Source organism: Acanthochromis polyacanthus, chromosome 6, assembly GCF_021347895.1.
Source record: "Acanthochromis polyacanthus isolate Apoly-LR-REF ecotype Palm Island chromosome 6, KAUST_Apoly_ChrSc, whole genome shotgun sequence".
NCBI lineage: Eukaryota > Metazoa > Chordata > Actinopteri > Pomacentridae > Acanthochromis > Acanthochromis polyacanthus.
The window spans coordinates 32,020,810-32,042,658 of record NC_067118.1 but is presented as its reverse complement, the minus strand read 5'-3'; the positions used below and the strand labels follow the sequence as shown (position 1 = coordinate 32,042,658).

Sequence of the window (21,849 nt, the reverse complement as noted above, 5' to 3'; positions counted from 1 at the left end):
TGTCTGTTTATGTTAGCAATAACATCGCTGTAGTTAAGCTAACCTAGCATAGCGTTAGCTTATAGCTTAAAAGCCGGTAAGTAACTGTAGAAATAATGTAAATGTACAAAATAGTTGAGAGTACAGAACAACCGTTCATCACTCTATCAGCACCCTTTTGAGGTGCATTTAAGGAGCGATGTGAACGCAGAGGGGAGGGGGTTTATTCAGTACAAACCCCAAAAATTAAATTGATTAACATTACTGTCTGTCTTCAGCAACCGTCATGATGTCACTCTTAGTTTTACTTTGTCAGAAAATACTATAACATGACACAGGCTGTAACAACAACTCACTGTGTGTGTCAGTATGGAGAAACATTAGTGTCGAACTATTTGTGACCATTATATATTTGAAATGCAACTATGTCAAAGATGACATGTTTTGAAAGGTGAATAGTAAAGGGCAAAACATTGTAAAACTGTAAAATGTTCTGCCTGTAATTCATATCTTTGTTGTTGTAAGTGTTAAACGACCAAAAAAGAAGTTATTTTATTCATTATATGTATTTTAAATTAATCGGCCGATTAATCGGTAATTGTAATTTTTTTCTGCCAAATATCGGAATCGGCATCAGCCTCAAAAAATCCATATTGTTCGGGCCCTATTTTTTTTTCCACAAAAAAATTGGCAGCAAAGTAAAGGCCTGGCACTTCTTGTTTGAAGAAATTTCTGAAATTTCTGAAATTGATCCCCAAAAGAAATGTTTTTCAATTTATTGACATATGTATATAAAAGACAGGACTGCAATAAATGCTCACTCATTGTGGAAACAATTGCTTAGTTATTAAAAATAAATTCTCTCAAAGGCCTTTCCATCTTTTAGGATCACTGCTCCCAATCACCATTTCCTTGCTGCAGCCACATAATGACCCGTGCTCACTCCGTCTCCATCCATTTTATCTCCATCACCTGTGGGTTATCCCCTCATACTTCCATCTCAAATGTCTCGCAATCATCTGTGTTCAACGCTATCTAGCTGTGAAGAAGAATCTGTGATTTCTTACAGTCTGAAGGTCAGGTGTTTCATAGTTTGACGGTGAGTGGTTTGTGAAGGCTGCACAGTGTGATTGCAGTCAAACATCTCACACAGATACGTATTCACCTTTATTCGGAAGCAGTTGAAGCGTTTGAGACGGAGATGGTTCATGTTAGTGGCTTAATAAACGCTCCAGTTTAGTGTCTCCACTGAGCAGAATGAGGAGATCTTAGACAGCTGACATGGTTTGTCTCGTATGAAATGTCTTTTCGATGGCACAGTGAGCATTTTGCAGGAAATGTCAATCTTTTTGTGTTTTGTCGACTTCTTTTTGCCTCTGTTTGGTAAGAAGAGCATTTTAAAGAATCTTTTTATGTTGATGTCTGTCCATTTTTGCATGTTTCTGTTTTCACACAGTGCTCACAAAAAGGGACAGACTCTTCTGTTCTCTGGACCATCTGTTATGTTGTCACCCCATCGGAATACTTAGATTTACCCGACGAATCAATCATGTTGCATCACCAAAACCCACCAGCAGTGCATGAGTTTGGGAAGTAGCATCTTACAGCATATCATCGCTTTTTGCTGTTTACTTTCGATTTAGTCAGCTTTTAGTGTTCCGTGGACATATACCAATTAGCAATTTTTCTTTCACAGCTTTATTTGTGCTGTTTTCTGTATCTTTTTAGCAGGAAATAGAGCTTGTTTTGGTGGGCGGTGGAGGATTAAGTGTGACGAGGCAGGGCTGAAACACACCTAGGAAGGTTTTCAGCATCATAATAAGAAGACTGGCTGCTGATACCCAGGCCCCCTTCTTTAATCTTACCTCAGATGTTGATCCCCAGCTGTCAGTCTTCTGAGTGCTACCTCTGCCCTCAGACAGTTTTGATAGTAACTGAGACATGTGCTCTGCTGTAAGAACATCATTCTTGCATTTTATTTTCTCCATCTGTCTGGAAGCCGGATGCTTGAACTCCAATTTTAAAACTGTAATTTTCCCCAATGTTGCCTCACTTTCTGGCAAAGAACACTTTTTTTTTTTTTTTTTTTTAGCATATTAGCTAAATCCTCTGACAAACATGCCCAGTTGGCATTTCTGAAATAGTGCTTCCTCTCAGCACAAAATTCTGGTAGCAGCATCCATTGGGTAACAAACTGAGGAAATTCACATGACAGATTAATTTAATGAATCTCCCTGTGGGGGCTCTTGTCTGTCAGCTATCTCCCTACACACAGCTCTGCATATCTGATGGATAGCCCCTCAGTTAAAGGGTTTATCTTTGTAAAAGTGGTGCTCCATATATGTTAATTAATACGAGGCGTCACACAGCAGCGAGCTCAGACACTGTAGGTCACTGGATGTCTCATCTTCTAGTCTTCCCTTCAAGTTAACCGACTTGTTTGTGCAGCTGCTTCAATTACAGCCCTCAAGGTATGAATTAGTGGTTATTAAACTCAGTGGAAATGCTTTTTCTATCCTTCAACCGAATGCATATAAACAGTAACTCACGGATAACTTCTTAGCTTGTGTTTTATTGTGTTTCATCATATTAGCGGGCTGGTGATGACACACTTTTCCCCATGGTGTGATGTTTTCTCGACTGCTGCCGCTGCCGATGGGAGGAAAGAGGGAGGAAGGAGGGACATAGGGGGAGGTGTGTCTCTCCTCTGTCTCATTGCCCGTGGTCATCGGCTCCTGTGAAAGAAGGGGCTTTAATGACAGAGGGGCTCTTTGTGTGTGACGGCCAGGCAGGCAATGACATTTAACAGAGGCAGCCAGTTAGAACTGATGGTAGCCTCTCATACCGACTGTGCTTTCTATCAGCATCAGGGAGGATTCAGCTCGGAGCTTCAGCATTTCTACACGTGTTGCCCATGGGAGGAAAGAGATATAACGGGAGAATGAAAGTAGCTGCTTTGTGGCCATTTTTTTAGAAGTATATCACAAAGAAATGTTTTTCCTTCACTTTGCGAATGAACCCAGAGGTGAAGAATAGAGATCCTGCCATCTGGAGTGTGTTGAGTTTACTGTTCCAGTATTTGACAGGAATAACTGTCCATGTTTAGTCTCTGTTCAAATGTTTTGGGTGCAGGCCGAATGCAGAAGTCCACATCTTTCAAAACTGACCCCTCTCTCAACCCCCAAGGTTTGACTCTTGCTTTTAGTCGTTACAATTGCACCAACCTTTCTTCTTCCTCCATGCCTTCTTTTTATTTCCTCCCTCCATCCTTTGGCCTACTCAGCTGGTAACACAGAGTGGAGGGAGCGGTAGGCCTGGGTTCCTCTGGTTATATTTAGCAGTGAACAGATGCAGCGCACTGGAGCGGAACATGCCGCCTCTGCTCAGTGTGTGCATCTGTGAGTTTGTGTGTGTCTTTGTCTCTGACTCTTCCTTCAAACCAGTTCTCCCATCATGCACTGCTGACTCTGACTCAGCAGCATGGCGCTGGAGAACTAGGTCAGAACTGACCCACCCGGGCCTCCTCAAAGCGTCCATACGTTTCTGCACGTTCAATAGTCAAAACCGGAGGGTCCAAATCGTGTCTTCAGTCAACTATGTGGCGTTCTCTTTCTGTACAGCATCATGGCTGCACAACAATACCAACTAATCAACTATTTTGATTGATCGGTGATTTATGTGACTTTAAAAGACAAAATGCCAACAATTCTCTGACTGCAGTTTCTTAAATGTAAAAATATGCTACTATTATTTTGATCAGAGTTTATTTGAGGGTTTTATTGTTGGTCAAACAAATCAAAAAATAATGCCGGACACAATTATGGGAATGTTTCTGACTTTTTAGAGAAATTGTTGATTCACAACACAATTACCAAAACTAATAATTTTGATTAAAATCTTGCTTGATACATTTCTTTCTAGATTATTCTGGTGTTGTTGTTATATTTAGTTTGGTTTTTGGTGTGTCACGTATGAAAATAGCATTGCACTCTTCTACACCAGTAGACAAAACAATTAGAAATCATTCATGTCGTGTTGACAGCACTTGCAGATGTTGCTGTTATGGTATGCTGCAGTAGAAATAGACCAATATTTTCACAAATATTTTGTGAGACAGATGTTACAATATAAAAACATCATGCCAGATTTGAGACTATGTGAAACCTGTGTCTCTGTTAATGTAAAATGTGAAAATGTATATAAAAGAACATATAATCTGATTTTTATCAGTATTGTTTTGTTCATGTTGAACAGAAATGCTATATTCTGTAGTTAGCCTGTAGTAGTTTTCTCTTAAACTCACAAAAATTGTTAGCAGTACCCCCATCCCACTCAGAAATCCAAACCTTCTACCAGCACTTAAATGCACCACTTGAATAGGTTCCTAAAACATCCCATAGAAGGAAATTTAAACTATTCATGTAAAATTGCTAAAATAGTAGAAACCAAACCAAATCAAATGAAATTGAATGTTGAAGTCTGACTATACTGAGAATAATCTATGCAAATGTATGCTTGAATACAAGATGAAAGCATTTCCCACAATAAATGGCTGTCATACACTCTACAAAAGCAGTAATGTAATACACAGCTTTTATGGCGACTTAATTTTACTAAAGTGCCTCTCTTGATAGAATAACACTCTGAAATTAAGTCAAACTTTTTGATTTATGTTTATTAGTGTTGTTAGTTTGAAATGTAAACAAAAGTTAAAGTTATTAAACAAATAAAGATTGGAAAAAGACTTTTGCTGAATATGATGGTTTGATTTAGGGCTCCTGCCTGGTTGCTTCATGTTCCCTGGTCCCACTTAGCGAGGCCTTACAGTGGGAACAACATGAGAGGAGCTCTGGGTGTGGCTGGTTATGGAGGTAATTACAGGAGGAGACGGCAGAGGACCAGTCCAGAGCTTTATGGCAGACCTCTCTGTGATTGTTGTTTTTTCCTCTCCACCCCTGCCACTCCTGATTGCAGGGCTCATGGTTGGCAGTAATAAGACGGCGGCTGCTAGTGGTGAACATGTGCAGCGGACTCAGGCTAAATATGCTGCTTTTATATCAGTGTGTGTGTGTGGGGGGGTGTATGTGTGTAACAGATTGTGCTTAATTGACATGAGAACAACAACAAGTGAGAGCCATGTTTAATGTCATTATTATCGTGTCTTCTGTATCAGCTGTCATGAACTCTCTCAGTCAGGATAATGGCTGTGTAGTAGCTGGAGATTGCAGCTGCTTTATCAAACCAAGAGAAGCACTTCACTGAGAGCAGGAGCATTTGATTAGTTTTGTCTCTTGCATCCCTCACCTCTCTCCGAAAGCCCCTCCTTATATTACTGGATAATGTAGAGTTAAATGCTCTCATCTGTAACTGGAGAGTCCAGTGTTGACTGACGGGATGTCCTGAGACCCACAGGAAGCTGCTGAAACAATGGAATTTACTGTTTAAGAACCAGCATTTCCAGTTCCTACTCTGTGGCCATTATTTAGAATCTGCCAGAGGAAATACAATATTATTTGTCCTCTTGAGGAAATGCCACATCTTTGTCTGTTTGAGCTCTGGGTTATCAGCCCGAGATGACTCGAGACTATCGCCGAATTCGAAGGTGTAGAAGATGCTTCGGATAGATAAATGTCTAACGGACAATCGGTGTGTGATTTTGTGTTTAGTTTCAGCTGCTCCTGTTGTACGACCACTCCCCAAACACATAGAAGGATGCAGACAGGCTGGAGCCTTCTTAATCAGAATGTGATAACAGACAGGCTGGTGAAATCACCAACTGATTTGAGCTCTTTCTAACTTTGTAGAACCTTGAAGTTTATTGCACTGCTCCAAACATCTGGATGAAGTGTCTGCTGTCTCAGTGATCGTGTAAATAGAAGGACACACCTCCCTAGCTGGGAGTTAGGAGAGGAGATCAATACCACTTTTGTATTTGTAGAGTAGATATGAAAGTATTAGAACTGGAAATGGGCCGAACAGTCAGACTGCCTGTGTAGCTGCATACCAACACGTCTGTAGCTCATTTATTAGCATGTTATACCTGTTTCCACCTGTTTTATGGCAAGATAAGCTGGCTTCATATTCAGCAGACATTTGAGAGAGATACTGATCTTCCGACAAACCTGGAATGTTCATGCCCAAACATCCAGACAGGGTCAATTCAGCCCAACAGCCTCTGCTGAGGATCAAGCTTGGGAGGGCGTCTTGTCTCGCACCATAATCCTTTCTGTCATCACTACAGGTGGCGTTTCATTAGCCGGAGCGGTGTGCGTGTGTGTGTTTGTGTGGGTGGGTGTGTGTCTTCCAATTACTGCAGGATTGTCTGTTCTCCTCTACAAGAAGTAAGGGCAACCTGCCTGTCATTTAACACCTAATCTGTGCCAGCAGCAACTTCCACGGGAGAGAGAAACACACAAAGACAGATCTGACCACTGTGGACTCTTATTGTTGCCATCTTTGTCGATTTTTCTTCTTTCTGTCAGGTTCCTCCAACATCTGGGTGGAGTTACAGCATTCTCTTTTTTGAAGTTTGTGTTTGTTTGGAATCTGTTTTAGTGTAAATATAATGGGAAAACCAGAGTTTACTGTTCTGAACACAACCACGCTCATCTTATCATGTAATACATATTTTGCTTGCAGTAATTACTCAAGTACTAGTTCCAGAGTATTAACTGTGTGGCATTCTCCCAGGGAGCAGCTGTAATTTAAGGATTTTTCCTGCTGTGGTCAGAACAAACCTAGACCTGCATGTGTGGTCTGTATCTTGAAGTTAAACAGTTGTGTTGATATTTTACAAAATCCATTATGCTAGATTTGTTCCAGCTTGGTGGGAGATTGTTTGTGTGTGCTAGCCAACTGGTTTGCGCTGCCAGGAAGTTTAAGGTGCGTCTTCAGTCATTTAGAGGTTGGAAGAAGTTTTCAAATAGTTTGTTTTACCCTCTGAACTCCAAAACTTGCTGGCAGGTTTGAAAGGCTATCTTTTTTGAATATCCCCAAAAGTTGCACCATTTTTTAGAGCCAGAAACTGAAAAAAGCAGTAGATTTTTAACTTTCAGATGGTCCTTGCGATGCTCATCTGTGTCATGCAAAAGTACTCAAATCTAACCTAAAATCATGCTAATGCATCAAAATTACTTTATTGTGCATGCATTTAAAAAAAAAAAACATATGTTGTCTAACCAGTTTTTGTTAAAAAATATCAGCATTTTCCTCCAGTATTAATACCATCTTTGGATATTTAGAAAAAGGTATACATGCAGATTCTGGGTTTCCATTTTTATTTTTTTTGTAAAAACAAAACAAGACAAGGCATTTTATTTTTATAGTGCATTTCATATACTGTAGTAGCTCAATGTGTTTTAGGTAGAAACAAAAAATCCCAGCAATTAGAACGTTCAATTTAAAATACAATAAAACCTGATTATGAATACAATTTAAAAAATAAAAAGAAAATATGAAGGCAACAAAAAAAGAATAATTTGCATTAAAATTATTAACAGAACAAACGGTGCAAATAAAAGATTAAAATGTGAGTGATTTACAAGGAAAGTTTTAACCTGGATAAGAAAATATGTACAACGACCAAAACAAAACAAAACATTTTTTCTTGTTATATAATTTCTGACATTGTAACTTTGTTTTACTTCACTTGTAACATTTTTGAGTTGGCTTTACTTCCAGCCATTGTAGTTCTGTATACATTATTGTGTTTCTATTCTGTTTATATAATTGTGAAAATTGAACCCACAGTGAAAGAAAATGTGACGGGAGCAAAAACCACCCAGCTTGGGACTCAGAGCATTAAGTGAAAGTAGGAGTACCATTCTATATAAATTAGCCTAATATAAATATATAATCAGCATAATGTGCTCATAGTGTCAGAAGTAAAAATAATGCTCCTTTTTGTTGTGTTACAATATCATAGATATTCTTCTTTTTGAATATCATTAAGGATGCACATTTTACATTGACATTTTAGGGTTGCAACTTTCAGATTAATACTTTTAATAAGAATGTTTTCCGTTGAAATATAGTAAAAGGGGCTGCACAGTGGGTAGTGGTTAGCACTTTCGCCTTGCAGCAGGAAGATCCCCGGTTCAAATCCCGGGGTGGGCCTGGGATCTTTCTGCATGGAGTTTGCATGTTCTCCCTGAGCATGCGTGGGTTTTCTCTGGGCACTCCGGCTTCCTCCCACAGTCAGACTGACAACCTGTCCAGGGTGTCCCCTGCCTTCGCCCGAGTCAGCTGAGATAGGCTCCAGCACCCCCTGCAACCCTAGTGAGGATAAAGCGGTGTATAGAGAATGGATGGAAATATAGTAAAGGAAAAGTATGAAGTTATACTAAATGGAAAACCTCACTTAAAGCAAACATACCTCAGACTTTCACTTAAGTCTGTCCTCCTCACTTTCCAGTCGGTAGCAGATCTTAAAGGCCATTTGGAATCTTTAAATTACCTCCAAGTGCAGCCACAAGGGATTAAGAGTCACATCTCTGAAGCCACATTCGAAGGTCTGTGGTTTTTTTCTCTTCTTTTTCTTCCAACTTCATCTTATTAAGATCCACCATTGGGGGGCAGCATCCTATAATGACCACACATGGCTCGTATCAATCTCTGGTTGGCTCTGGGTTGCCATGGTAACGGGTCTGCCGTGAAGCGCACTTATTGGTTGTGAGGCTCGGAGACACAGAGGGCAGTGTTGAGCTGCGGCGTTGCAGATGAATCCCAATCAGCAGCTGAGCAGAGCGCCACAGCACACACACGGATGTGGACGTTTCCTGAAATGAATGTCAGTTCTGGAGATGCTGTTGGTTTAACTTGGCTACTTTTGCATACAAAGAATCACACACACCCACAGCACAACTGCTGCTTGGATGTCTGACACTCTGCTTTGAAATGGAAACCACCTGGAATGTTTATTTGCACAGGCGTGATTGACAGGCAATAGCAGTGACTTGTAGTGACGACAGCTGCTATGTGGTACTACAAACATGTAGCTGCTCGGTAGAGTCTAGTGCTGATGTTTTAGGCAGCTGCGATTATATATTTGGGCCCTTTTGCTATCTGTTTTAATGCATGAGTTCTTCTTAAATCCTCTCCGAATTTAGCTTTTTTTAGGACCATGCTAAAAGGACCCCTCATGAAAGCCATTCCAGTTAAGATCACATCTCCATGCATGTTGTGCGTGCATCTATTTCATGTGTGAGAATGTGTGAATCGATGTCTATAGACGTTTGAGTGCACACCCCCCCACCTCTATTCCCAAAATGAGACAGGGATGCATAACTAGATTTAAGGTTATGTAATGCTGACTGGAGGCATGGAGGATGTGTATAATCCACTCTTATTTGGGTTAAATCCATCTCTCTCTCTGTCTATCTGTAAGAGGACAGGAGCCTCACATCCTCACACATCTCCCTTCTGCCTCATCAGGCTTGAAAAGCACCAATCGCTGTCACACACAGTCTTTTACCAGCCAACTTCACAAACACAGCAGCTCCCAGGAACCAAATCTGAACCCGCTAAGGTTTCTAGCATCTTAGACTTTTCAAGATGATGTGATTTCTTCATTTTTTGCCATGAGAGTCAAGAATATCCACTCCAAGCTCTGACAGGATCAATCTTATCTGAAGACAGGCTGATTGGCAGTAGTTTTCCTGCCAGAATAACATGGCATTTTTAAGGCTGCAACATAACAGTTTGTCATTAGTTAATCTGCAAAGTCCTGCACACCATCAGCCAGTTGCACACACTGTACTGAGATGCTTCTGTCCAGGAAAGGTTCATACACCTGAGATATGAAAATCTGGGGACATGAATATTGTTTATGAAGTACAAGTGACAGTTTGCTGAAGTTTCTGGGCCTTTCATTGTTACTTTATGACCCAACACACCTGTCAATGAAATTTTTTGGAGAACAAGAACTCTGTGTGCTCTTCGGGTGTGAGATGATGTCTGTAAATTGCTTCTTTTTTGTCACTTCATATCACTGAAGCAAATATTCACATTTAAATGTTAAAAGCATACATTTACTTGTGGAATTTTAGTGAACACGAGTCAAAAACAATTGCCGCAGGTTCATTTTCTGTTGTTACAACAATTTGTATCAACTCATATTTTTAGCTACCTTAGCAGTCTGGTTCTCTGGTCGGCTATGTTCATCTAAGTCCTCCATTTCCCTTGATTCAAGCTAAAATATCTGAACAGCTACTGAATGGACTGCCATGACATTTTGCTCAGGCTTTCATGGTCCCCACAGGATGAGCTGTATTGATTTTGTTGATGCCACAACCAGGTTGACATTTGCGGGTTTGAGGTGAATCATTTAATGTGAACCAAATTTCATGGAAATCCATCCAGCTGATGCATCCCACCATCCATGTATTCAGTTCATGTTTCTATCAACAATATTTGTAGTAACTTGGGTGATGCTTTAACTTTTGATTTAGCACCATTATCACATCGATTTTTCTTTTTTCATTTGATGCCTCAGTTTCTGGCCAAATTCCTGCAAAACTGACCGACTAAATTACCTTCCTCAGCTACATTAACACTAATCCTGCAGTTTTGTTTCGTGCTATTTAACAAATGCTTGTGAGGTAGTACACTAAACTAAGTGCTGTACTAAGTACTGTTGGCATTTAGCTCCAAGGACTACCATGTCCCTGTACAACGTCACAGAAATGCCAAAGTGTCTACAGTGTTCCACAAAACAGTGCATTTACTGGTGCAGAAAGGCAATTTCATGAATTACTCTTTTTCTTGGCATATTTATACTATAAACATAAGTTTGTAGAGTGCAGGGAGTAACTATAGTATTCATTCAGATGTCCTTGAACACTATACATTCCAACCAAATACTTACATTAATATACTGTAAGTGATATTGCAGACTGACTGATGCCAGTTCACTATAAAAGAGCTTCTCTTCTCCTACGCCATTTGTTTACAGACAGTAACATCTTCTTATAATATTATATTGAAATGCAAACCTGTAACAGAATGTTTAATCCAATAATGCCTGCCATTTTTAGTCAAAATATCATCATTTTGCGGACTATATTTGGGAGAAACAGACGGCTGTGGATTAGCAGATACTATATGAGAATGCCCAGCACATTCCCACTAACAATACGCCGCTCTTATCGTACACAATACTGGGATCTCCATTCAGTACGCATTGTGAATTGAACAATTCGCTGTGTGTTTTGTTCAGAAATCTATGGAACACTGCAGCGCCCTGATTGCTGAACTGAGATTATATCAGTTCAGCTCCACTTTTCCCACCACATCTGGTTGTTTTTGTTACATCTTCCAGCTTTATTTTTGTTTTTTTTTGGTTTTTTTCTTACATGCTGCTGGGAAACCGCTTTAAATGGGTCATCAAAACAAAATCTATTGTTTTATTCCACAGTCACAAAATCCATATAATACTTTTGCAAAGCTGATCATTGGAAGAAAAATAAAATGAAACTAGCGTGTGCTGAGGCGCTCCGTATTTTTCTGTATTGAAACTGTGACACAACAGAAATGTATCAAATCTAACCATGAATCTGCCGTCTGCCTTAATTTGATCTGCTTCTTTTTTTTTAATTTCCATTTTTTGACGTTCAGAATGCTGCATCTACAGCACCACAACATCTGCTTATTTGTTTCACGAAACGGCTATTGTGATTAAAAATCCATGGAGAGACTGAGCAAACAGCATATGAGCTACACACACACACACACTCGACACACACAGACATGCACCCGCCACAGTGGTGTGATTGTAATCTCTGATTCACACGGCTTTAATCCTCATAAATATTGAATATTTGATGACTTTCTCATTGATGGAGCATGACACCTGGGCAGCCCGCCCTCTGCTCACTGTGTGTACCCACAGGAGGGGGTTGTTCCTGACAGCGGTCTTTATCTCAGGCAAAGCATCTGAGCCAGCAAAACTGACAAGACAGTGAACGCAAACACTAATGTATGTCTAACATATTTTATTTTTGATGAGGTGCTGTTTATATAAATCAGATTGCTACAGGGATGGAGCCACAGAGGATTGAAACACTGCATGTTTATGTTAAATAAGTGTGTGTGTGTGTGTGTGTGTGTGTGTGTGTGTGTGTGTGTGTGTGTGTGTGTGTGTGAGAGAGAGAGAGAGAGAGAGTGTGTGCTGTTGTATTTGTTTTTCCTTTTTACAATCTGACTTCTGCTTGCCTAGCAGGGACCGTAATGATGGTCGTCAGCACTGGCTGGTTGCTAGGTAACAATTACCTGACAGTGCTTTGCTTGCACTGAATTACACAGTGGGCTGTGTGCATCTGTGTGAGTGTGTAAGTGTGTGTGTGTGTGTGTGTGTGTGTGTGTAGAGGAACGGAAAAATACAGCAAAGTAGAATACCAACCAGTATCTCCACTTCTGGGAAGAAAATGCCCCACACCAGAATCACATTCATAGCTATGGTAATATTAGCATAGCGCTGCTAACCTTAAGCTGAATCATGTATCATGTTATCGTTATTGTTGTCATTGTGCTTCAAATTATGCTGCTTCACATCTCGTCTCATTCATTCTGACAGATGTATTAGTGGCCTGTTTTGTTCAGATGTCATTTTTATTTTCGTTCCTGTTGTCGCTGTTGTACTTTGGGTGCTCATGTTTTCAGATTCGCTGCTTCACATTATCAGTGTTACTTCAGTATTTATAGTCCATGGGGGGAGGAGGTGCATGTGAAGCCGAGGCTGACAGATGATGATGTCACCATGGGGCCACACCTCGGGGCAGATGACTGATACTCCTCTGCTTTAAGAGGAGTTTTTACTTTCTCAGCTGCTGCACTGATGCTTCTGATCCGTCTGTCCCTTTTCTTGTTTTTATCTACAGTAGTCTTCCACTCGCACTTCCTGCCTCCTCTCCGACTCATGTAGTAGAATTTCTAACCTTCAAGTACAACTCTGGCTCTAGCCTTAAAGGTATAGTGTGACAGATTTAAGAAATATGATTATCTGCTCAGATGGGAGATCAGAATTATTGTCAAATCTGCGCTGTGTATGTGAAGCCAGCAGCTTTGGTGTAGCATAAGGACTTGTAAGATGGCTGGTAACGTACCAGGTGTCTCAGCTGGATGTTCTATCAACTTGTCCAGCTAGGAAATAGTTCAATGCATAAAGTGTTATCCTCTTAACTCTCGTTTTTAATTGCATTGTTGTGTCGATCCCCCTTGTGTCACCAAAGCTGCTCTGTCCATTAGATACAAACAGGACTATGGACATGGGTGTCCTGTGATATCTAATTCGAAGACTTTGGCAGAAGATTCTCCGTATTCTTTGAGTGTAAGGGTGAGGCCTCAGTGGATCGTGCTGTTTTGGTGCATCTATGGATGCTCAACTGGATTGGGATTTGGGGAGTTTGGAGGTCGAATCTACTTTGCCTGGGGATCTTTAGGGCTCTGGAGGCCTTTGGTGTTGGGCTATGCCAAGGCTATAGGGGGTTGTCTGGTCTGCAGCAAGGCAAGGCGCAAGGTACATGTCAAAGTGTCATCCACATGTATACCAGAACCCACGGTTTCTTGACAGAACATTGCATTGTAGAGATGAAGATGAATTGTGTCATTTACTGCAGCTGTCTGTGGTTTTAATGTTTTTAATGCTGATTGGTGGATGTTGTGCAGCTGTTTCCCCCAGTTTCCACTCTATTCCAAACTAATCTAATCACTAATCGTGGTATTAATCTAAACTAAGTCTTGATGAGTAAGTGAGAAAGGCTATGGTATTACTGAAATATACACAGATCAAGTGTTTTTGTTCAATTATTATTGACATCTATTTTCATGATAACACGTATCTCTTTCTTCTGTTTTATGACTCATCTGAACTCCATCCTGATTGAATTATCCAATCAAATATGACGTTTGTGTGTCACTGAGAGCTTTTTGGCTATGGAAACTAATAGAGAGATACTGAGGCAGCAAAATGGCCTGATAAATTGTTGTGCAAACATTCAAAATGTGATTGTGACCTATTTCATTGTGACAGCGTCCTCTAGTGGTCATAGTGTCAAAGTCCTTTATAATGCCCGTGTTAATGGTCAGTCATGTAAGGTCAAGCCCATCCCAATTGTCAAAACATGATTTACATCTCCAGAGACTTTATCAATTTTATTAATTTCTCCTTAGTCCTTCACCAGTTGGTCTGAAAAGGCTGCTGAAAGAGTTGAATCCAAACTTAACAGTGTATGTTACCACATTGTTTTGTAGTTTCGAAGCCAAGCCCACTTTTTTATCAAAATTAAGAAATTTGTTTAAATCCTTCAAAACAACGTTCTCTGTGCAAAATGCAGCTGAAAAAGTGCTTCTCTGCTTGAGGACAACACTACAGTAGTGTTGAAATGTGAGTCTGTTTGCATAGTAAATACTGTTAATTAATCACTGAGCTTCAGTTCTGTTTATTACTGTTGATCAAAATTCTGCCCTTTAACTTATTTTACCCACATATTCTGTGTCATATGGCTGTATGTAATAGAAACTAAAGATGCTGCGACTGGCATTTCACTGTGGCTTTAAATCACGTTGTAATCCCCACCAGTTCCAAAGTAAACTCTACCTACTCGGTTAGCACACTGACCCTGCCGTCCAGCCGCACAGAGCCAGGAGAGACTCCTCCGCTGTGATCTGAGGCCGACAGGAGGCCGTGGCACCTCCCCCAAGAACTGCTTGCCAGCTCTGCCAGACATGGATGATATATTTGGAGATCATTAAATGGTCCTAAATGAGACCCTGGCGTGAGAGCGAGCTCTGACCATCTGGCCCCATTGTGAGCGGCAGAGCTCTGTTCAAACTTAGCCAACAGCATCAGCACGTCTGATTGGATGGATGCTTAGTACGCCTAAGAACTCCAGCCAATCAGAGACTGTGTTAATCAATTATCCAAACCTGCCTCAGTCTCTACCTATCGCATTAAATGAACCTCTGTGTTACGTACCAGGTCTTTCTCATCTCCTCCCACATTGCTGATATGGCATATTTCTCTATAATTGCTCCCTACCATAATATGGAGTAGAATGAAAATTCTCAAAATGATGCATTCAAGAGTCACTTTTTTCTCTCTCGATTTCATATCTGTGTCAAAAGTTGCAGGGTTTTTAGCCTGGTAGTGATAGGATGACCGCTGTGGTCAAGACTGAAATACCCCAGAATCTATGTGACAGACTGCCATGATGTTTTGTACGTAAATTCAGGTTGCTGGAAGATGAATCCACATGATTTTGATCCCTTAACTTACCACACTCTTTTTGAGTGAAATGTTGCCAGGACATTTGTTGAGTTACCCTCAGTATGAATGCTAATAACTTTGCTACACCAATTATCCAAAGTACTAAATGCCTGCAATCTGAACATATTTCAGCCTGTGCTTTAATTTGATGGTAATTAGCAAAAGTTAAAAATGCTAAAAAACTGAGTTAAGGATATTTAACACTATACCTGGTAAATATCATAAACATTTAGCACACAGCACCACTTTGTCCAAGTACAGCCTCACAGAGCTGCTAGCATGCTATAGACCTGTGGCCTTAGCTATTGTACACATTGCATTACAGTTTTTCAGTTATTTTGTTTATGCAGCTTTACTATACTAATTTATATTGCCTATTATTGTATGCATTTGTGTTTCAGGACTTTGCACAATTGAATTTTTGTATAATTTGGAATTTTATTATCAGTTATAGCCCTTTAGCATTTTATATGTATATTTATATATGTAACATTTAAGCAGCCTATTTACTGTCTCCTTGTCTGAGAGCGGTTTTGGTTCCTACATGCAGAAGAACAGATGTGAGTGGACTGGTCTCTAAATAACATGTGCTGCAGAGATTAGGCTGAAGTGTATACTGTCCTATAGAGAAAAATTCAATAAGAAAATGTAGTTCATCCGCAGACTGGAGAGTCTGGAGAATATGCCCCACTTGTGCTTTATATTAACTTAAAAAACAGTTTAATATGGTTTCAGATTTGATTTTATTCTTCGACACTGAATTTAAACACTATTCTAAACACAAAAATTCTTTTACTTGCCACAGGAGGTTGACGAGGCCTTTCTTGTGCACTGTCAGTATTTGAACAACTGAAATGTCGTGCCATTTCATGACCTTACTTTAGACAGCACGAAAACATGTAAACAGTGGAGGGATGACCATTTCTTTTGTGTAGAGGTTTGTTTATTTGAGCTGTTCCTGTCTGTCTGAATTTTCCAGGTCACAAGCTCAACAAGGACCTGAAGCACTACCTGAGCTTGAGGTTCCAGAAGTCTTCCCCCGACCACGAGCTGCAGAAGACCATCCGAGCCAATCTGTACCGTCATGCTGTGCCTTGTGAGTAAAAATATCTCTGCTTATGATTCCGTGATGGCAGATGATAAAAACCAGGACATCTGGCTGACGAATGGTGTCTTTAACCAGCCTTAAACATAATTTCCTCATCTTTACCCCAATGACCCACTTTCTTTTGGCTTCTTCCTCATTTGTTTCATCTACTTTAAGTCTAATTATTATCTTTCACTCACCCATAAATTATCTTTTTACACTTGATTTCCACTTTATCGTTTAAAATCGTCACTAACCCTGCTGCTAATAAATGAAGAGAGAAACAAACATGAATTTTCCAAATACCCTGTAGCTGTATATTTAGTTATTACCGCCCATTAAAGCCACTCTTGTAATGATCGCACCAGAGCACCATTTTTGCAGCTGTCTCACATAACAGTGAAATATACAAAAAGTGTGGCCTGAGCCAAAGCCCCAGCACCATGCCAGACTCCACAGCTGGGCTGGGTTACGTCACAAACAGTTGGATGTGCGGGTGGGTGACACAGTCCAGCTCTACCGAGTTCAATTTCCTACTGTACTCATGTCATGTTTGTGTTTACAAAGCCTTTTGCTTGAATTGTGACGTCCACAGGGCCCAAGGCTTTAAGCATTTCAACAAGGCACTACAGTGGATCTTCTGGGGATGTGTTAACATGTGTGTTTGTTTATGTGTGTTTCGCCCTAGAGAAATTGATTTGATTGTCACACAAATGCACAGACAATAATGAGCCAGCCAAGAAAGGGATCATCGTCCCCATCAAACGCTCCCTCCTGTTTCCGTTGAATGACACATGTTGCTTTGCATGTTTTTGCATCGCAGTGCTCCGTAATAAAATGCATCGTCTAGACTTTTCCTTTCTCTTTCTCTCTTGTTCTTTGCTTTTTCACTGTCTGCCTCTCAATCTCCGGCTTTCCGTCCTTCTCTTGCGCTCAGCCATGTGACTGGTAAATCCGGCTCTCTGAGCCTCCCCGGGTGCCCTGCCTGGGATTATGATGTTCTGATATATTGAAAATAGATTCCTGCCTGATTATGTGACGAACACGTTGGGCCCTTGCAGAGGTCACAGTGCGATGGAGAGGCCCCTGTGTGCAGAGGGCAGACAGCATTAATATAAATATTGAACACAGGAAATAAAAAAGCTGAATATGTTTCAAAGTGATGGTTGTAAGGCAAACTGAGGACACACCAGATGGTTGAGGAAAATATATTAACATATTTTTCAAACTTTTTGATAATTTTTGCTTTTTCCCTGCAAAACCAGACACATTTGATCCTATAAAAATCATTACAATGAATGAAATATATGTGTTCACCTCTATAGGCCTGTGAAATCTTTAACATGAATAAAATATGATATGAAATAAAGCACATGCATCTATCACTACGCTTAGAGTATAACTATTACAACAGTGCTTGTTTTAAGAAGTGAAGATTTTATTACAGATACATCATCAGCCATATAAAAATAACTTTGGGCTGCAACCTTTCAGTCACTGAGGACTGAGATATAGGAGAATCATTGTCAAGGTCAGGAGTCAAGAGTTGTTTTTAGACCTGTTGTCCTTCATTTGGCATTACTGCTGTAAATGAAATCTGTTTCCTATTTTAGTGACTGACAGGACTGCTTCACACCCAAGACAGTATCAACAAATATGCAGATACATTATATATATATAAATGCATTAATTCTTCGTTCTAAGCAGAGTTCAAATACTGTAGCAGCAACATGCTAACATGCCGATGTTTGTCTGTTGTAACGTCTACAGCGTTCAGTATCTTAGGTTAGTGTGTAGGCACAATAACATTTGAGTAATTTTCACGGAATACACAGTGCACCCTTGATTAGTATAACTGTATTGTATCCCTCTTAACCGCAGCTTTACAGACAGAGTTATTTAACACATGTGGTAGTTGTCTTTGAAAATGTATAACATGACATTATGGGTTCAAATACTGAAAATATAATATCAAGTCCTTGGACTAGGGGCCAAAGCAGTAAAACACTGCTTTGGTTTTGGTTCATGAAAATGTTCCCAAATGTTTACAGTGCACCAGCGACAGTAGAAATACGTTTCCTTCCGTTGCTTTTATATTTTTAAAATGTAAAAATCTCGACCACTGACCAACAGATGCAAACAAAAACAAGCATTCAGTTGAGTTTTTTTTTGCAATAAAACAGTCAAAGTGAAGGATTATACAGTGACCACTCAATGTGCATAAAGAATATTGTGATGAAAACTTCAAATCCTGCTGACCTTTTAAATAGCTAAATAAGCCTCTACTGAAACTGGACATTAGATAAGGATACTGAATAGATGGTATTTTGGACAGAACACAGTGTTAGACAGTATATTTTTACACATCCAGTCACCTGAACACATGAACACAGTACAATTATTAATTATTCTGCTTATTCAATAATTAGAAATATTCCATTTTTTTCTGCTTGCATCACAAAGAGGCTCCAGTGTTTCTCAATATGGACCATAATCATTGACTGGCCTCAGAAAAGCTGGTGCTTTGTTACATTTTTCTTTTTGCCAAGAGCCAGCGTGTTAGTCCATGTCTAAATACTTTCAAGCTTCTCTATCCTGAGGGTGGAACAAGCTCACAGTTTCTAGCAAATGTTTGTTTCAGGAATGTGTAGTTTCATTGTTTTTCCATGTTTCTTCCAGAAAGCACAGATTCCGTATTTAACAAAGCGTTACTCAAGCAGGAGGGAATAGTGTACTTCGGGGAGACATTTTTAGACATGAATTTGCTGCATAAGTGAGTGTTTACAGCAGCAGGGCAGCATATGTGGGATTGACTTAAAATACAGTACGCTGCCTACATTCGTTGTGATAAAAGAACGTGTCAGCTGTTGAAACAGTATGGCTCATTGGTGTATTTTTAATCGTTTTTGGACTACGGTGTAAATCTGTCACGTTGTATCAGGCTTTTTCTGCGCTGAAAATACATTTGGATGCATTTATTGATCACCAGAAGTAAGTTTGAGATCATTTTAGTGCATTTTTTCTAATGTTTCATCTGGTTTTGTCACTAAAAACAAGGCGACAGTGGGTCACAACACAATCCTGGTCATCCTGATACTGAAATGTTTATACTGTTTACCCCTCCTTTCTCTCTCTCTCTCTCTCCCTCTTCCTGTCCCTCCCTCTCTCCCTTTCTTCATGACCTACTATCGCTGCCACCTCCTCTGTTTTTTTTTGTCTCTCTCTCTCACACACACACACACATGCAAATATTTTCTTAGCATGACAAGGCAGGATGACAAAAGCAGTCACATAAAAGCCACACTTCTCGGCCCTGTGTTCCCTTTGTCTCCACGTCTCCTCCCCCTCTCCTGAGTACATGTGTTGCTCCCTCTCCCCATGCTTGACTCGAACAGGTGCCTTTCCCTCCACCACTGGCCGAGGTGGTTTTTTTTCTTTCCTCTCTCTTTCTCTTTGGGCCATGTGTGTTTATAGGAGCAGCACCCTTCCTTCCTCCCTCCCTCCCTCCATCCATCCCTCCCTCCTCCTCTCCTTCATAGCCTCGCTGCTACAGATGGCCATTGTTATCATGTGCGGCAAATGTCACAATTGATAGAGAAGTCGCTCTCTCGTGGGATTCATTTCCCTCTCTCACGTCTACAGCTGCTGCTTGCGGATGAGGGTTATCTCGGCGTTATCCCAGCGTTTGAGCCACAGAGCGAACCAATCCCCCCCCACCTGATCTCTCTTCTCCCCCTCCGCTCGTTTTCTCTCTCTCTCTCTCTCTCTCTCTCTCTCTGTCGTTCTCCCTCTCTTCACTTCAAATCCTCCAGTGAGTGTCAGCGTCCCTGTGGCTCGGCAGTGGCTGCTGCCTTCCTCCGTCTCTCTCTGTCACACTCTAGCTGCTCCCACTGTCTCCCTGCCTCTGCTGCTCTCACCCTCCATCTCCTCTCTCTCTCTCTCTCTCTCTCTCTCTTCTCTCTCTCTTCTCTCTCTCTCTTTCTCCCTCCCCTCCTCGGCGTCTTTCACTCCCTCGCTTCCTTGTTTTCCACTCCATTGCCGATCTCGGGGAAAATCATTGTGGGAGACAAATTTCTCTGTTTGCCGCTCACACAAAGAAAGGGATTACGGGTTGATTTGCTGGCTCCGGGCTCACTCTGCATCCAGGCAAGTGGCAGCTCCTTATTCTCTCCTTGTTCTCTCCTTCTTCTTCTTCTTTTTTCTGCTCTGACCACCATCCGCCATCCAAAGCCTGTGATGTATGCATGGCAGAGAGAGAGATTGTGTGTGTGTGTGTGTGTGTGTGTGTGTGTGTGTGTGTGTGTGTGTGTGTGTGTGTGTGTGTGTGTGTGTGTGTGTGTGTGTGTGTGTGTGTGTGTGTGTGTGTGTGTGTGTGTGTGTGTGTGTGTGTATGTGTGTGTGTGGTTGATGCTGTGTATATAGGCTAAGGGAATCAGGGAAGGTGGGGGTAGGGGTGGGAATTATGTGAGGGGCAAAGAGGGGGGCAGGAACACTCGGAGCAAGCACGTCCAGCCCAGAGGGACAGATGGCCAGTAGCCCTGGTGCTTTTTCCTCTTTGGTTTTCTAATTCACCCTGCAGGCTTTGTATAAGGTCCACTAATACACAGACCTTCTTTTCAAGAAGCAAGAGATGGGTGCTCTCCTTCCCTGGAAGAGGCAGGGAGGAGGTGTGTGTGTGTGTGTGGGGGGGGGGGGGGGGGGGAGTGGGGGGGGGGGGGGCATCTGTGTGTGAAGAACGGACAGGGTATATAGGAAAGGAGAGGAGGAAGAGGTGGTTGGAGGGTGGAGGTGGAGGTGGGGGGGGGGGGTTGCTGTAGAGGCAGAGCAGGGTTGTTTTTTTTTAAGAGGAGGCTAGGACAGGAGAGGATAGGAGAAGATATGAGAGGGTAGCAGAGAGGGGGGTCATCAGCCTTGAATGCATGGAGGTCAGGTCCAGATGCTGCTCAAACAAAAAGGCTTCTCTGGGGAACGGCAGGGGGAAGCGTGGCACTCGCCATTGTGTGTGTCGCTGCATTGCAGGGAGCTGCCGGGGAGCCTCATGCTAATGATGGCCATTCATTCTTGTAACGGATGAGTGGGCCCCAGCTTCTGTTTGCCTGCTTTTCACATACGCACGGCTCATATTTTGTTCATGTGACCGCCTATCTGCTGCGTTAACGCTCGATCCTCTCTGGAAGCAATGAGAGATGGGGGGGGGAAACTACGGCTCCTAAGCTAATTGAGGACGCTGGGCAAATATGTGTTTTTGCATAGTAATGATGTATGAAGACAGGTGCAGACTCTGTGCGTGTGTGTGTTTACAAGGGCTGTGTGTGTATGTGAGGTTAATGTTTAATGCATGTGTTGGTGTATTCTGTGCCACGTTTATCATATTTTATAGATACAGTCACAAACAGGCACCATTTGTCACCATTAAAATGAATCCTATGCCACATACAGGCCAAAAGAACTGCAAATCTTCTTGTTTTGTCGTCAGTGTGATTGGCAAGTGGGTGGTAGGTGGCCCTAGAGGCTGTGGTCT

The 21,849-nt window shown here is 41.3% G+C and overlaps 1 protein-coding gene across 1 annotated transcript in view; it reads left to right on the top strand.

The window, feature by feature from the left end:
* The window catches only part of LOC110956441 (membrane-associated guanylate kinase, WW and PDZ domain-containing protein 1-like), a 102,061-nt gene that overhangs the window by 23,672 nt on the left and 56,540 nt on the right, over nucleotides 1-21,849 (top strand). Inside the window, 1 exon segment of the mRNA XM_051950056.1 lies at nucleotides 16,221-16,337. Within this exon segment, the coding sequence (XP_051806016.1) occupies nucleotides 16,221-16,337 (117 nt within the window).